The sequence below is a fragment of the Zootoca vivipara genome, chromosome 2, assembly GCF_963506605.1.
Source record: "Zootoca vivipara chromosome 2, rZooViv1.1, whole genome shotgun sequence".
Lineage (NCBI taxonomy): Eukaryota > Metazoa > Chordata > Lepidosauria > Squamata > Lacertidae > Zootoca > Zootoca vivipara.
Window position 1 is genome coordinate 48,295,013 of NC_083277.1, and position 18,755 is coordinate 48,313,767.

The following is an 18,755-nucleotide window of genomic DNA, read 5'->3' on the forward strand; positions in this document are numbered from 1 at the left end:
ATGCCCAGTAATTTGTGCTAAGTATTAGAAGCCTGGTTTGGGTTCACCTATGAATACAGCTGCCAACTTCGGAAGTGGCCTCCCTAGCAGCTTGCTGATCCTTTAGCAGCAGCTTGATCTACAGCAGTTAGCAGATGATAATGTTGAGCTTCAGCTGCTGATTTCTGTGTAAAATAAAAAAATTCCTTCAGTAGCACCTTAAAGACCAACTAAGTTTATATTTTGGTATGAGCTTTCGTGTGCATGCACACTTCTTCAGATACACAGTTGTATCTGAAGAAGTGTGCATGCACACGAAAGCTCATACCAAAATATAAACTTAGTTGGTCTTTAAGGTGCTACTGAAGAAATTTTTTTATTTTGCTTCGACTCAGACCAACACGGCTACCTACCTGTAACTAGATTTCTGTGTAGTAAACATCTGTTAAAGGGACGGGAACAGGCCAGGCCAGATTTTGATCCGGCTGTATTTAAATATAGGGACATCTTGTGAAATAGCACCAATGTGAAAAATAAAAGCATTGGAAAACAGAGGAACTTCTGAATCATGTAAGGTGCAAACTTTTGCAATACCACATCAGCTACGTGGAATTAATCATCTCAAAAATCCTTACATCTGGACTGCACTTTTAGATCCCAGATAGGAGTTTGCAAGACTGAATGCTGTTCTGTCTGTGCATGCAGAAAAGTAGCATGTCAGGGAGCAGGGTAAGCAAGAACTCTTTTTCGATGCATCTGATATTCTATAATAAAGGGATTAAAAGCACACACACACCACAAGTTTAATTAAGTTTACTACCTCAGTGAAGAGTATATGTGTTTAGGCGGGTGACAATTTGCTTCTTAGGGGGTAAACCAGGCATGTTGGGAACAGCCATACTTGTTTTCATCTATACCTCCCTCATTCACAACTAAAAAGGGGAATTGGTGTAGTCTATCTTTTGCATCAACAAGTGCTTGCAGGTGTATGGAGATGGACCTTCCTGCATTCTGTCAGCTGAATCACTTTCTGTCCTGCCCCGTCTACCTACTTTAGAACTGGGATGTGGAAGAGAGGTGAGATGCGACTGTTTCAAGTGATGTCATAGGGGAGAAAGTTTTGAAGGCTCTGTTTTCTTCACCAATATGCACGTTTAGTTGTAAAAGGCTCCCAAGTTTCATTAAAAATATATATACGTAGGAGGCAGGCATATGTATGAATGAATGTCCACATCATGCCTGGTTTGGTCCTTTATCTGGGGTCTAGTGCCCATCTTTCACATATTTAAATTTTTTAAAAGCCTGACTCAGTTATGACAATATCTAAATCATTTTCAGCTATTTTCTTAGGCCACGAGAGTGCTGGCTGGATTGACCGTAAGGCAGGGTGGGAAAATACCTACAGATAACTGGAAGTTATTTAGTGTGTGAAGGGGGAAAAAAATCCCGACTCAGTGTATTGTTAACTCCTAGCAGGATAAATATACTTGTATGATCTCATTTCATGGTCATAAGATAGGCTTGCAAGATTTTGGGGGAGTGGGGGAGGGGATCCTTAAATGTGCTAGTTATTGTTATACCTAGACTACAAGAGTTTTTGTTTTGTGGGTGTTGTACTGTTACGGCACACAGACAATAGGTCACATTGTTATCTCTGATTACCTTATATTGTTTATATTTCATCATGTTGCCTAACATTCCAGATCTTCGGGGCAGGGGAGGGGGAAGGGAAGCTAATGAATGGAACTATAAGCTGAGCTATTTGAGAGATGCAGATACGCTGTGCCCCAACCCAGCTGCTTGCTGAAACAAAGAGGAGCATTGGTGCAATGAATATGCATTGGCTGTGTGTGTGATTCTGTTGCAGGCCAGACACAGACCTATACAGTAATGAATTAGGAAGGCTGGCGCAGGCCCTGGGGATTTTTTTTTTAAACACATTTGTTTTATCAGTATGTTACCTTGCCAATGGGATGATGTCAGTCTGGTTACCATAGAATGTGGTCAGACAGAGAAAGACATATGCAGTGTGTGGCAGTATTTTGTTTTGATTGACTGAGCTGCGGTTTTTCTTTCCCATTTGGAAACTTTAATACTGCAGAGAAGGAAAGATTTGAAAATGTATTTGTGAGCGTGTGAGAGAATGAACTTTGGGAGCTTGCGTGCCATTTTAGAAACAAATAAACAAACAAACAAACATACAAACGTGCATATTGAAGGGTTCTCTCTCTTTCTTAATCCAGTATGTAAAGGGTACCCAAACCTAGAGTGATGGGCAAATAACGCATACCTGATATCCACATACATTCAGAACATCTGTTTTGTCAAAACATGCATGCTACATGCCCATTACTTTAAGCCAGGCATTCCCAAACTGCGGCCCTCCAGATGTTTTGGCCTACAACTCCCATGATCCCTAGTTAACAGGACCAGTGGTCGGGGAAGATGGGAATTGTAGTCCAAAACATCTGGAGGGCCGAAGTTTGGGGATGCCTGCTTTAAGCTGTAGCTTAAATAACCATTAGGGTTTTGTGGAGGGCGGGGATAGTGTTACACCCAAACCTGGTGCATTAACTATGGTTCACAAAAATAAATCATGGTTTGTTCTTTGCTTACTGACATCTAAAATAGTAAAATATGTTTGAACTTTTATGTATAAATTTTGTAATTTTTTTGAACTCGGCTGTTCTAAGAGAAATGAACAATGAACTTCTGTTTTGGATATATTATACACTGCAATTGTATTGTTTTATTCAGCAGTTCAATATAAATACCCAAGCAGTTCTTGAGAGGCTTAGCATGCAAGCTCTTAAAATTCAAAACCAGGTGTGTTGTGGGGTATATATGGTGGTACCTGTAGTTGGTAAAAATAATAATTATGCAGTTAATTATTTTGTGCTCTGTGTAATAGGTAGTGGTTAACAAGCATTTTTTAAAATTGGACGTGGGTGGCGCTGTGGGTTAAACCACAGAGCCTAGGACTTGCTGATCAGAAGGTAGGTGGTTCAAATCCCTGCAACAGGGTGAGGTCCCGTTGCTCAGTACCAGCTCCTGCCAACCTAGCAGTTCGGAAGCACGTCAAAGTGCAAGTAGATAAATAGGTACTGCTCCGGCAAGAAGGTAAACGGTGTTTCCATGTGCTGCTCTGGTTCGCCATAAGTGGCTTTATCATGCTGGCCACATGACCCGGAAGCTGTACGCCAGCTCTCTTGGCCAATAATGCGAGATGAGTGCTGCAACCCCTAACGGTCAGGGTTTCCTTTACCCTTTAACCAGGCATTTAATCTACTGATACTTGGTGTATCTGTCTCTGTTTTCTATGACACTAAACCCTATTTCATTTCTGTTTTTGAAAACTGAAACAGTAGGTTGGATAATGGCCATTCCTACTGGATTTTGTTTTCTTCAAATATTGGAAGACCACGAGCACAGAAGAGGCATGAAAGAAATTTAGGATGCATCAAACAGCGACAAGTGCTTGGAGATTTCAGCTTTTGAAGTTGGTGCCAGCTTGTCTATCTAAGATTATAAAATGCAAGGAATCTTCTCTTTTGCACTTTTTCAAGTTTCTGACTTGATGGCCAAAGTGAAATGATTCCTGTCGGGATGTCAACATACAGCATGTGATAAATTTTATGTTGCATGTCCTACAAATGAAGATAACATTTTATTAAACTCTCACTTCTATGTTGGTTTTTTAGTTGAGTTACTGATGGAGTTGTTCTGTGTGACTGTTTGGCCTATGTGCTTTTATACAAGTTTGATCTAACAAAAGCAGAATGTCCTCATGGTTAACTCCAGTGTCTGGCCTGCTGTGGAGTATACACTTCTTGCTTTTAACATTCAGGTGGAAAGTTACAGTTTAATTTTGTTGCCAGAGTCTTGAATAGAAGCCATGACTTGCGGTGTGTTTATAAGCCGCAGTATATTTGCTAGTTTACATCTTGCCTACTAAATTGGCAAAATGTTTATTTTCCCTGGTGAACATAGTGGAGATTAGTCCCTAGTGGTTCCTTTCACACCAAAATAGTATTTGTTGAATATATGAAACAGGGCTCTTTTTATATATCACCTGCGCCTTGCATGGGGTATGAAAATGTGTAGTAGTAGCAAACACATTTCCATTTCCAGATGTGATGTGTTACTGATGTTGTTTTTCTTATGTTTTCAAATTATGCACTTGAGAAAAATGGAACAAGCATCTATAGGGAAAAAATATTTACCAGTTCCAGAAACCTTGAATAAAAATATCAGTGTATCCTAAAAGGTTGCCAACTTTGTGAAATGTGATAATGTAGTTTCTGTGTGCTATGTGAAAGCCTATATATCACATGCAAAGAAAGAGCATCACTGAGCAGAGCGGGGAAAGCATATTGTGCTCACAGAATTGTAGAGTTGGAAGGAACCCCGAGGGTTATCTAGTCCAAGCTCCTGCAATGGAGGAATCACAACTATGCAGTTCTCCCCCCCCCCAGTTTGTTTTACTTAGTTGAAAACTAGCTCAGTAGTATTACTTTCTTTATGTATGAGCTAGAAGTTGTGTTGTAACATCATTTTTTTCCCCCCGAACATACTTTTTATTAATTTTACAAAATACAAAACAAAAAACAAAAAAAACGGTACATACTTAAACCCCCTTTCCCCCTCCTTCCTACCCACCCACATGGGTCCTCCCCTGCCACAGAAGTATCCCATGTATGTGGACAGTCAGAGATGGTCCATTTTATGCTTGGATTTCTGTCCCCCTCCCCCTCCCCTGACCCCAAAGCCCCCCCTGCCACCAGGGAGCTCTAGAAACCAGGGCAGTACGCAGGAGGACATCCATCCAACCATCTATTGTCATACCAAAAAAAGAAAAAAAAATAGAAATAGAAAAAAGGGAAAAAAGAAAGGGCAAAAAAAGAAAAAAACAATACAAAACAGAAATTTTTTTCTTACATTCATAGTTGTAAAACCATATTTTGTGGGCTTCCCCTCCCCCCCCTTCCCCGGTTTTCATCCCTTTTTTATCATCTGCAACAGTTTCTTACTTTATAAAAATACACCTTTGTATCTTATACAGCTTATAAATCAATTGTTAACATTTTCATCTAATATTCAAATCACTGAAAAATCAAACTCCCATTTTCTCTTCCCGTGCCTAATTTTTTCTCCCTCTATAAGCCTCCATATTTTCACATTTTCCAAAATCCATTCACTTTTAAAACTATAACTATTCTCAATTTAACCTTACATCCCCGATACCGGCTCCACCCCCCCCAATCCAGCAAATTCCAAAATCAGCAGACCAGTTATAAACCTGTTAATCCATCCTTATAATCACAACATCACTTTCCCTTCACCCCACCCCCTGTTTACAGTCTTTTACCATCCAGGCCACCATACAGGACCCCTGGATTTCTTCTCTTCTCTGCATATTTTTTCCTTCTTCCCTGTGGGCGTTCTGGAATTCCAATAATACCAATCGTGCCCCCCTCAAAAGCAGGGCACTCCATCCAACTTTTTGTAGAGTAGAGTCATCATTTTTTTCGTGGTGTGCTTCATTTTGTGTTGAATCATCACAGTCCTCATCTTCATCTTTTCCTTCCAAATCATAGTTATCATCATTGTCATTCTCACATTCATCTTTTTCAGTGTCAAAAGCTTCATCACCTAAAAAATCATATTCCGCCATCACCATCTGAAATTTTTCCTGTAACTCTTGCCGTCTTGTCTCCTCTTGACATAGCTCTATTCTTGTTTCCCACATTAAGGTCAAAACAGACCGCTGGAACTCAGGGGAACACTTTTTTGTTGACATAATTCAATCCTGCCAAGGTCAAAACTTGTCACGTGGGGTGGAATATGATCACAGTTTATTTTCTCGACTCCATTTTAACAAGCTGGCTGCATTCTTCAAGTCTTGTTAACAATAAAGTTCGAACTCACATTTCACAAGCACTTAAACCAAAAAAGAAATTCCACAAAGTCCAGGAATACCAAGTGAAATACAAATTGACTTATAAATCCTGATTAGCTCACTGGGTTGTTGGGCTGCCGGCTCCCGAGGGAAAGAAAGGTTTTTCTTAGCCTTTACCTCTTGCTGCAGGGCAGTCATAAACCACAGTCTCTCTCCCCTTTTCACCCTGCATCAAAGGGGAGATTCTCTTTGATGCCTTTGAGGGATCCTTTTGAATTACAAATCTTCTGTTTATGGCTTCGGGTTTCTATTTACTGTCTCTTTGTTGCCGTGGGGGGGGGGCTTCCTCTTTTTCTCCCCTCTCTCCCAGATCCAAATTGTTTTATAATCCAAATCGTGAGGTTACTTACAGTCTTTTCCAATCGTTTTATTTTCGGAAGAATCCAGCGCTCTCCGCCTTCGGCTTGAAGCTTCTCCCTGCTAGAATAACGTTGCCGCTCAAAATGGCCCCCGCGACTTCTACCCTCCTCACTCCGGAGCTCTTATTAGAGCTAACCGAAGAGTTGGGGAGTCCGGATTGGGTCTATGCCGAGCAAATTGCCCCCGGGACGCCCTTCCCGAGGTTCTAAGGGGCGCAGCGTCGCTCTCGCTGCCCTCCCCACTCCTAGCAGAGACGGGCCGTCTCGGAGACGAGACAGAACCCCGCCGATCGGCGCTGGCGCTGAACCCGGAAGCCTGTGTTGTAACATCATTACCTGAATTTGTAGTGTGGCCACAAGAAGACTATTTCTAGTTGCTGCATCTTCATAGTAAGCTGCCTTATACTGAAATTTACCATTGGCCTGTCTAGCTCAGTATTGTCTACACTGACTGGCAGTGTCTGTCTGTTTTAGCTGGAGATGCTAGGAATTGAGCTTAGGACCTCCTCTTCAAAACAGTTAGGAATTAAATTGTATAAAGTTGATTGCTTAAGTTATAATCTCAAGTGCATGAAACTCAGTGTTGGATTGTTCCATCTTAAAAAGAAGGTACCGGTATGTCTGCCAATAAAAACGCTATAAATATTATGTGTCAGTTTAGACCTTAAGTGCACCTGAGATGAGTCAACTGTATTTCCCCACCTCTCTTCCTCTGCTGTTTTATTCCAGTGTTTATGTTTCAGAAACTTAATTTTAACAAGTATTTTGTTTGTAGAAGTCATGTTTTATTTTAAGAAAATGAATATTTAGCTTCTGACCACAGTTTAAAATCTTAAACAAGCCTGACAAGGCAAGCACCCTATTGATTTATCAAACACTTTGCTTTAAGGAGGTACAAACTTTAAAGGATACCCTACCTATTTTTTTTGTTTCTTTTTATGACTTTTTTTTAAACCCATGGTTTCTTTCCCCTGTAGGTGAAGCTGCTCTAAGAGGAGAACCCAGAATGCAGTCCCTCCCAGTATCAGCGGCTGTAACCAACCATAGGACAGGGCCACCCCCGATCAGTCCTTGCAAGAGGAGGTTCAGCATGGACCAAGGAGACGATGACCTAGACTGTGAAAATGAACACGTCTCTAAAATGAGTCGAATGTTCAGTCCTCACCTGTAAGTTTGCTTTACCTTTTCCTTTCTGTGGTCTTTTCTTGAGACTAAACCAGGCACCCCCAAACTGCGGCCCTCCAGATGTTTTGGCCTACAACTCCCATGATCCCTAGCTAACAGGACCAGTGGTCGGGGAAGATGGGAATTGTAGTCCAAAACATCTGGAGGGCCGAAGTTTGGGGATGCCTGGACTAAACTAATAAATACTGTTGCTATTTATACGGATTCCAATGTGTTTTCACCCAGATTTTAATTTTGTTTTGAAAAATGAGAATCCATATGCAGTGTTAGAAACTCAGATATAAAATCTTAATTGCCAAATGGCATCTTAAACCTAGGTTGGAGTTGTCAGAATTGAAAGTCTAGGTACCACCCCCCCCCCAAGTGGGATATCATCATCATTCATTTCATTTCCATCCTGCTTTATATTTTATATATCCTATGCTTTAAGACTCTCTACCCTGATGTGAGAATAGATGCTTTGCATTTTTAGTGTGCTCCCCCTCCTTCTAAAGGCCAGGAACTTTTGGAACAGCTGCTCAGCAGACTGCACACAGCAACAGCTGGTCAAGCTGCAGTTGTTGCTAAACACTAGTTAACGTGCTTCCATTTTCACATGCCAGCAGAGTATTTCACTGTGCAGGTAAAATGTGGGTTGCTGGAAAGGTTTTTCCATCCATTTAGTTTTTTTTCATTCCTAGGGAAGCAGCTGTAGCTGGCATGAAGTGTAGGCTCTGAGAGAATTCCTTTCATTCCTGACTAGAGGAAGTGATTGGAGTATTCCAGCCAGAGCCAACTTGATAACTGTGTACTGTTCCCTGCTGCCTCAGCTCAAGAAGCCCTCTGCATTCCACACATTCCACTCAGCTTTGGATTGTTGCATTCAGTCATAAGATGTGGACTGAGGCATTTTATCCTCAAATAAATCACAGCAGTGTTAGTCAGAGGCCTGCAGATTGCAGGCTTGGAATTTCTTACAAATAAGAGCTTGAGTACCAGAGCAATAAAGACTCTCACAAACAGTTCTCCCACCCTTTCTTTCTTTCTTTCTTTCTTTCTTTCTTTCTTTCTTTCTTTCTTTCTTTCTTTCTTTCTTTCTTTTCTACATGCAGTGATTGTTGTCTTTTAGTCATTTAGTCGTGCCCAACTCTTCGTGACCCCATGGACCAGAGCATGCCAGGCACTCCTGTCTTCCACTGCCTCCCGCAGTTTGGTCAAACTCATGTTGGTAGCTTTGAGAACACTATCCAACCATCTCGTCCTTTGTCGTCCCCTTCTCCTAGTGCCCTCAATCTTTCCCAACATCAGGGTCTTTTCCAGGGAGTCTTCTCTTCTCATAAGGTGGCCAAAGTATTGGAGCCTCAGCTTCTGTCCTTCCAGTGAGCACTCGGGGCTGTTTTCCTTCAGAATGGATAGCTTTGATCTTCTTGCAGTCCATGGGACTCTCAAGAGTCTCCTCCAGCACCATAATTCAAAAGCATCAGTTCTTCGGTGATCAGCCTTCTTTATGGTCCAGCTCTCATTGGACCATAAAGAAGACTGATCACTTAAAAGCACTCCTTAAGAGTGAAATTTGTAATCACTGGGAGAAAAAACACAGACACCAAGAAATGAGTTACTCTGCTTCAACTGCCACACAACTTTAGATAGGAAAAAATGAGGTTATGTTTGAATTATTACATAATTTGGGAGAGGAAGGGAGGGGAACCATGTAACTTCCAAATTCACAAAAATAAAGGAAAAGAAATACAACTAGCAGCTCGGTAGATGGTTCCACTTCAGCATTTCAAACTCCCGTCTGCCTGCAGAGTCATGCAACACCTTTAGAATCACTTTTATCGAAGCTATAAAGCAAAATTTTCATTGTGCTTTCACTCAAAACTATAAATCATTTAGATTTTACAGAAATTCACTTTTTTAACACTTGACAACCATCAGATCCTGAAGGGCCTTTTATTAGCGGTACTGTAAATGTGAGAAACAAAATATTGTGCAAATATAGAGTTTGGCTTTTACTTTCTTATGTAATCAGGAAAAGATGCCAACTTGTTGGCAACATTGAATGGTGTTACAAATAAGTTGGAGAATTAAAATTATATTGGGCCCTACTAGAAAAAACCCAATGTAAAATATTTTGGCCATGAAGTAAAAAATAAATTACTCCTCTATTTAAAACTACATGTTAAGGGTTGTTGTTGTTTCTTCATTGGTGCCCCACTTATTGGCAATTACAAAAGTCACTGCAGGATTAAATGAATATGTAGTCATCAGAAAGCTGAACTACCCTTTTATATGCATGTATTGGTTTGTTTACAGCGGGAAGTAGGAATTTGCATCCTGTCTGGTATAATAGGTGATAAATCATAAATACTGTACATTGTATAAAGAGTTTTTAGCTATCAGCATTTTCACTTGAATTCATTTTTTGTTAGTTCACAAAAGAGACCCCTTGTTTTTGGTTACGGTCCTCCACTTCCTGTGTGTATGTCTTCACTTTAAGCTAAATTCATATTGCATGTGTGCATTGCAGTAGGCCTGCATTGTGTTAAATCATGCGTATAACCACAATTGTATACTTAAGTGGTATGATGCACCTTCTAAGTTGTTGAATGCAGCTTTTAATGAGTTATGTTTACTCATCTTCCTGATAGTCTAGTCTACTGTAGAACTTCTGTCATTGAACATTACATGATAATAAAGCCCGTTTGCAACTCCTGAAAAAGCAAATGGAATAAAAAGCATGTTGAAACTATAAATATGTGTGTGTGTGTGTTGCACACAGAGTTCTGCAAACAGAATGTCTGATAGAATATTACTTATTTCCACAAATCGGATCCTCCCTGCAAGAGAGGGCATGCGTTGCGGTGGGTCGCAACAGACCAGGTCTAGGTGTTGGGACGGGACAATTGGAGCAGCCACAACACCCTACTGGTGGTCCATCTGACGGGGCGCAATTGGGCTGAGGGCTTGCCAATCAAAGAATTAGATGGACCAGTATTTAAGCGCTGCACTCACCGTAGAGATCCTCCTTCTCCGGTTGAAATGCATCAGAACACCCGCCCACCGCTCCCTAATTTTAGGGCTTTCGCTTGACCTTGCTATGCCATTGTGTGTTGTCTGCCGTTGTTGCAGGGGCACGGCAGGAATTTTCCCCACTTGGCTGATTGGCTGTTGCCATTTGGGTTTTGCCTGCCACTTAGCAATTTGTCACAACTTGTAGGGTTGGCGGATAGGCTCTGGTTCATGCTGGAGGGGGGGGGTATGATCCCTTACCACCCTTTCAGGTATTCCTCTTAAGGGAATCCATGGACCGATGGTTGGTATTCCCCCAGGCGGGGTTGCTCTAATCCAGTGTTCTGGGCACATGTGGGGGAATCAGGGCCTGGCTGGCGCACGCCAGTCGAGCAACCCCGTCCCAGGTGTATACCTGGCTGCTGACTCATGGTGTGCCCTGAGTCAGTGCTACCCTAGCCTATGCAACCACTCACTTGATTTGTAATCAATAAAGTTGTGGCCTAAATTCTGCCAAAAACCAAACCAAAAATATGAGTCATGTCTGAATTTATTTCTAGGCCTGGGATAGAGGGTCTCCACACGCAAAAAGCACCCTTTCATCAGCTTAAGATGCACATTTAACTATGTACAGAGTTGTGTCTTAGTAAGAAAAATGGAAATTACCTGACAGGTGCAAGCCTTGCCTTGGTGCCATGTCCCACATAAAGATAGGGGCCCAGAAAACTGGTAATATCTCATTCAGCCCAAAGCTGAAGAGGAGGCTTCCGCAGCATGGAAACCATCTATGTCAGGGGTCTCCAAACTAAGGCCCGGGGGCCGGATGCGGCCCAATCACCTTCTAAATCCGGCCCGCGGATTGTCCGGGAATCAGCATGTTTTTACATGAGTAGAATGTGTCCCTTTTATTTAAAATGCATCACTGGGTTATTTGTGGGGCGTAGGAATCAGTTCATTTCCCCCCCAAAATATAGTCCAGCCCCCCACAAGGTCTGAGGGACAGTGGGCCGGCCGGCCCCCTGCTGAAAAAGTTTGCTGACCCCTGATCTATGTGTTTTAGACTGTAACCCCATCAGCCTCACCCAGGGTGCCATCTATTACAAAAACCTTTGTGCCTCAGAAAAAGGCAAGTTGGAAAACTTACACAGCTTCACTAACATATCAGAGCTGTTCAATTAAGGAAGAATAATATCAGCCTAAAAATAAAATTATATCTTGACTTCTGATTTCCACTAAAAAATCATTTAGATTTATTGATGTAAGTTCCTATGTATGTGGTTTCAGTGAAGATGCAGAGAGATCTTTTGGTGATGAGTGGAAGAGAACTCACCCCAACTTTCACCTTTAACCTGTGGGACCTTTCATAACCTTTAAAGATGTACCTGGTTTATTTTGGAGCAGCTTCTGTTTAGTGTTGAAAGTATCTGGATGTCGCAGTGCAAGTGCAACGCTAATGCAGTGTTGTCCCTTTAAACAAAGGTCTCAGGCCTGACCTATGTTGTGTGGGTTTCTTGTTTGTCAGACTGGAGGTATTTTCTCATTTTCACAGTTCAGCTGAAAACAAAGGCCTCCTTATCCTTGCAGGGAGCTCTTAAGAGCTGACATCAGCCTTTTCCCAGCAGGCAACATTTCTGCCTTAAGAGTCCTTGCACAGAGGCAGAAAGCTTGATAATCTCTCCTTAGGTCATTTTCTTTGCTATGTAACAAATAAAATGAGCAAATTCTGAAAGTATCAAAGAGTTAAGAAAGGGGGGGGGGAGCCACAGCTGTGTGTGCTTTTAAAACTTATTCTTAGAGCCTGTAAATAGGAGGCTTTAATGTGTCTTTGCAGCAAGAAGAGGGTTGTATAGCAAGCTTTGATGGAATATTGTTAATTAACATTACATTATTTTTCCTTGTTGCTAAGACCTTGTACTTACACAACACAACTGTGTCAACGTAGAATGTGCTTACGGTTTTGAGTCAACCTTAAGTGGTTTCAGCATCTCTTTATTGGTAATATTGTAGGTAGAGTTTAGTGTATTAAAAATTAAGTGGCGAGCTGCAGAATTTCCTGGAATTCCATTGGTGGTTCATTAGGGAGAGGATTTCTAGTGGTCCAACTTTGATTGGACTCCTGTGCTTTGCCTCTGACTGTGTGGTGCATATGATTGATGTAGCCTTTAGCTTTATGTTGTTCTGCAAAGAACTACAGTAATGCAAGCTTGGAAGTGGGTGTGCTCTAAATGGGCCATGCAAGGCACTGTGGTTAGCATGGTAAGCACCAAGCCATTGTTTTTAATAAGGTGCCAAATTCCAATTCTTTGTTGTTCTTGTCCTGCTCACTCCATGAGCAGCTGCTTTTAAAAATTGGGTTTGTGTGTGTGTGAACGGCTGTTCTATGGCTTGTCATTTCGGTTTAGTGAGTATTTTTACCAATGTTACCATGTGAGTGAAATGCAAACCTTCAGAAACAGCACTTATGGTTGAATAGCTTGGGTGATGATGGAATGAATGAATCAGTTATTCTTTCCTCATGGGCAACCTAAGAGTGTAAGCTTCTTGGCATAAGGTCATTTCTGCTCCTCCTTTGCCTTCTTATTGCAAATTGTGTCTTCTCTCTGCATATTGAAAGCCATATCATTCTTGTTTCTGTTGAGGTTATATCTAAGTTGCTGCTCTTAGGGTTGCAGTTTTTAATTATTGATATACTGGACTGCATATATTTTGTTAAGAACTTGATCTCATGAGAATTTCAGGTAAATTATTTGTTGTTAAAAATTAACAAATTATTATAACATGTCTGGTCTTTTGGTTCCAGACAATTTTTTTTGGGGGGGGGGCGGAAATTGGCATGTACTATAATTATGGACTGCAAGAAGATCAAACCTATCCATTCTTAAGGAAATCAGCCCTGAGTGCTCACTGGAAGGACAGATTGTGAAGCTGAGGCTCCAATACTTTGGCTACCTCATGAGAAGAGAAGAATCCTTGGAAAAGACCCTGATGTTGGGAAAGATTGAGGGCACTAGGAGAAGGGGACGACAGAGGACGAGATGGTTGGACAGTGTTCTCGAAGCTACGAACATGAGTTTGAACAAACTGCGTGAGGCAGTGCAAGACAGGAGTGCCTGGCGTGCTATGGTCCATGGGGTTTGAGAGTCGGATACGACTAAACAACTAAACAACAACAAATAATTATAAAGACCAAGATCATCTCCATGTGTGACATTGTTTTTATGCAGAGACTATCTTCACATAGATGTGTGCACATCTCATAAATGAACTGTAGTGCAGGAGTTTTGCCAGTACACAGCTTTGGACAGCATATGTATTCTACTTAGTGAATCTCCCAATCTTTTCCATACCCATGGCTTCAAAATAAAGGAGCAGCTGGGGAAATGCAGGTGGGATGGCACAGAGACTGTGGCAGTTAAGTAAGTTTCTGTCCTCCTTACTCTTACTGTAAACCAGTTGTAAATGATTTGCTCAAGCTGACAATTACTGTCTTCACTGGGATGGTTTCAAGAGTGAACATAATCTACCAGCTCACCACATGAAGGTGTTTTCTTGTTTCTTAAACATGTGCCAAGTTGTGCAATACAGACAGTGGTTTGGTTGTTGCTTCAGTCCTAGATGATGACTTGTTTTGTTGCTTTAAAATGAAGGTAATAGTTTTTGACCTGTTGATCCAGGCCTTGTTGCAGCATTTTGCTACTATTGCCTTGTTGTTTGTTTTCGGAGGTAGGTGGTGTATTTTATTTGTTTGTTGTGATATTTTCAAACTTTGTTTTCTGGGCAAGCTTATCCGAAGCAACTCGTAGCATTTAAACCATCTATGAACTATTAATAGGCAGGCCTCTTAAAAACAAAACAAAAGAGCATCTGGACAATGCATCAACAAAACCTGCCTGGAAGACTAATATTTTTATAATGTACATTTTTAGAGCCTCCCTGCAGTGTATTAACATGACACAGATTTGAAGGGAGATAATTCCACAACCATGGTGCGACTCCCCACCTCACTGACCTAGGAGAGAAAATGGACACTGAAATAGAGTCTTTGATGTTGATCTCAGTGTGTGGGCAGCAAAGAGCTTCAGCCCAAACCATTTAACACTTAAAACTTGGACTTTAAATTGGGCCTGGAAACACACTGGCAACCAGTGAAGCTGGTATTGCAGTGATGTCATTGATAGCAGCTGCCTCACCCCTCCTGACCTCCCAGGAGAAGCGATATGAATGTATTAAATGGTTATACAGTATAGTGTTTACCACAAGATAGGGACACAGGTGGCGCTGTGGTCTAAACCACTGAGCCTAGGGCTTGCTTATCAGAAGGTTGGTGGTTCGAATCCCCGTGACGGGGTGAGCTCCTGTTGCTCAGTCCCAGCTCCTGCCAACCTAGCAGTTCGAAAGCACGTCAAAGTGCAAGTAGATAAATAGGTACTGCTACAGCGGGAAGGTAAATGGCGTTTCCGTGTGCTGCTCTAGTTCGCCAGAAGCAGCTTAGTCATGCTGGCCACATGACCCGGAAAAACTGTCTGCGGACAAATGTCTGCTCCCTCGGCCTATAGAGCGAGATGAGCGCCGCAACCCCAGAGTCATTCACGACTGGACTTAACTGTTAGGGATCCTTTACCTTTTTTTACCACAAGATATGTGATGGTTAAGTGGGAAAAGCATATACCGTGTGAAATGTGATATTTTAAAAAAAGAATAAATATGGCCACAGTATGGTTATTGCACCTACGCTACTATAATATAGTATACACCCTTATATGGAAATCTAGTGCTCATGTCTCTCTTATTACATTTAAACTTACAAGCAAGAACCAAAGTAGGCATACAATAACTTTATAAGTACCTTCTACATACCATGTTGTATCTGGGTACGAACAGCCCCCCCCCCCCCACCACTGTAGAGAAAATATAGTTAAAACAGTGTGAATGTGTCTTTACACGGGACAGCGGTGCCTGCTGTCCTTTAGGAGGCAGTATTGCAACCCTATGGTTTTAGATAGCTAGCGTCTAGTTGCTAACATTCTCTTTTTTGAGCAAGGTGGCTGAGCATTGTGGTTGCACAACGGTACACATTCTTGGAGGGTACTGGTTTATATAAAATGCTTCTAGCCTGGTTTTTGCTTGGCTTTGGGATTGAATCAACCTTTGTTGCCCTTGTTGAAATAATTGACCATGGTATCTTCCTGGACTTGCTCTGTGAGATAATAATTGGGGGAATTGGGGGTCAGTTTCATAGAATAGCATCAAGGCATTTGCCTGTCATTCCTGTGGCAACTACACTTGGAGCCCATGCTGTTTAACATCTGCAGGAGGTTATTGGGAGCATCATAAGGAGGATGTTGATGAGACCCAGCTCTCTTTCTCTATGATATCTGGGTACAGTGGTGGGATAGATGAGAGCCAATACATTGAAACATGATAAAACTGTCTGAGATATAGGTCCCTTTGAAGGAAGAGATGCATAGTTTAGGAGTCTTCCTTGATCAATCATTGTGACTGGAGGCTTAGTTCGCATGGTAGCTTGGATTGCTTTCTACCAGCTGATGCACGAGCTGTGACCATTCCTTAACAGAGACAGCTTATTACACTGCGTGTCATGCATTGGTAACCTTGTGTTGGATTATTGCAATATGTTGTATGTGGGGTTCCTCTTAAAATAGATTAGGAAGCTGCAACTGTGGCAGCAGAATGGGGCAGCATGACTTTGTGGCTGGGGTTAACTAAACAACTTAGGACAGCGATATTTGAGGGCTTGCCTTAATACTGTACCTGTCTGCTCATGGTCATCTACAGGGGACCCTTCTGGCGCTACATGTGCTGGAGGTTCATTCCATGGCAGCTTGGAGTAGGTCCTTCAGCACAGTAGCACTTGCCTTGTGGGATATTCTACCCATTGCAGTTATGCAGGCTCTGAAATTTTATAAATTTCATTGGGTGCTGTAAACTTACTATTTTTAAAAGCTTTCGCAAAAGGATAAGGTTACCTAGGCAGTATTTATTTTTTAAAGAACTTTTTACTTGCTTTGGTTTTATTATTGCATTGCATACTACAATGGTGGTATTGTAATACTGAGCAAACAAATGCTCAATGCAAACAAATAAAGGGGGACAATATACTACAGATCTAACAAAACACCACTGGTTTCCATTTTGTACACAAGCTGGTCCCATTCATTTCTACTGAGTCTATATGCATGCTAACTTCACAGGGTTGCTAGATTGTGTGCTGTAAGCTTATAGAGCACAAGTTTTAAACTTGCTCCTTTTTGTTCAATCATTTTCCCAGATGTTTCCTGCAGTTTGACAGATGTACCGTTTACTAGAAAGTTGCACTCCTGAGAGTTTGAATGTTATGGACACTGTTGCTATAGACAATGACTGTAAAGTCAGGATTTGGAATAAAACCTTATGTTTTCTTTTAGTTGAATAAGATTTTTTTCCCCTAGACAAAAAAGTGATGGATTTGAGAATATTCTTTTGTTTGGTCTTATACTGCAATCTGCTACAATATCCCCACCTCCAAACTGGCATTAATTCTGCCTAAAACTGCCAAGTGTTAACACTCACTCAGGAGCAGGATTCTGGAGTGCTAAAAGGTTACACAAGTTGTTTTGGCTCTAATCGTGAATCTTTAAGCCAATTAAGGTACTTCGGTTCAATATTTGGCAATGATTAAACATTTTATCATTACTACCTCTTTATTACCCCATCTGAAATTAGGGTAACTTTGTGGGGGGGTTTCATATACTGTTTGTTCACTGAGATCATAGTCGAGGCCCTCTTGATAGTGATGCAGCCATCAGAAATCCTGCAGGAGGGCCTTGCTGTTGGTGGTACCAACCATGTGGAATTATACCCCCCCCCCCTCCGGCAGCATGGCAAGTGCCAACTTTGTTCTGCTTTAATGTACTGTATGGTTAAAACTCACTTGTTTTCCTCAAGCGTTTCTGGGCCATTAATACTGAGCTGTTGCAGAAAGCCTGCAGCTGGATAATGTTCTATACTGTAGTGGTTATTGGACTATATTAGACTTCGTATTGTTCTGCATTGCTGTATTTTATTTTATTTTTGTATATAAATCAGTATATAAGTGTTTTTTAAAAAATAAATATATTTGAAGATCAGAAACCTGCAGGTGTGCTGAAACATTAAGAGAACGGCAATTTGTGGGATATCAAAGTGGATTTCCCCCTCCCCACAGTCTATAAAGATAGTTTCTTTAACATATCATTGACCGGTGAAATATAAGGGCCTCCCATTTAATGTACCTTCATGATTTATTTCACACTGGGCAGTGTTAGAAGATTTTTCTCTATTCTGTTGTTTAATGTGCCTGTTTAAGAGTGCAAACCTAAATGAGCTGAGTTTGTGTGAAGTGGCCCTTCCAGTCGTAGTTCTGTGCCCCTGGAACCGAGCAGGCAGCTCCACAGAAAGGGATCTCCATTTCTTCCTAACTTCCTCCAGCTAATGGATCTGCGGGTTAGGACTACACTATCTGGATATTTTCCCCTCCCTTGTGTTTTAGTTTTTTTATTTGACATTGCTCAGCTCAGAAATCACTGTAGGCTCTATCAATGTTATATTCCCCTGTTTGTGATGCATTAGAAGACTCTAGCTTAATACAAACCAGCATCCTCGTTCAGTGGAAGGAGGAGAGAAGGGAAGCAGCCCTGATCCTTGTTCTGATTTAAGTCCATCAATAAATGCAGTCAACACTGAGCCACTCACTCAGGGCAGCCTGACTGACAAATCTGCATGTCGGATTTATGGATTGATTTACTGGTTAATTAGAATGATTAGGTTAGCTCTCTTTTCATTTTGTTTCTAGTATTGTGAATATAAATATATTGGCGTAGCCCAGGTTCTTATCTCAGCTTTTGAGATTTGACTGCTTCAGGGGTAGCCAAACTGGTGCCTTTGGACTCGAGTTCCCATCCACTCTGACCCATTGGCTGTGATCGCAGGGGCTGATGGGAACTGACACCACATTGGCTACCCCTGGACTGTGTGAGAGCCCTCACTGGCTCTTAGCCATCTTGAAAATGAGTGTGGAGACTGAGTTAGGTTTTTTCTTGAAAGGAATCTCAAGGTGCACACTAACTTCCATGCTTCAAAGGAGATAGTTTACTACCTTGCATTTTGCAGTTTTCCTTTGAAAATGTGGTGGTCAAGCTAGTATTTGAACTTGAAATAATCATGAAATGTCAAGTTGTGCCTGTTAACGTGCATACCAAAATTTACTCCACTTCACAAATGTTCGGATGGACTAAGTGCATTGC

General features: G+C 41.5%; 1 protein-coding gene across 2 annotated transcripts in view; it reads left to right on the top strand.

The window, feature by feature from the left end:
* The window catches only part of VGLL4 (vestigial like family member 4), a 99,793-nt gene that overhangs the window by 56,154 nt on the left and 24,884 nt on the right, over nt 1–18,755 (top strand). For both annotated transcript variants that reach the window (XM_035106220.2, XM_035106219.2), the window contains one exon: nt 7,275–7,464. In XM_035106220.2, the coding sequence (XP_034962111.1) occupies nt 7,275–7,464 (190 nt within the window). The remainder of the gene's footprint in view (nt 1–7,274; nt 7,465–18,755) is intronic.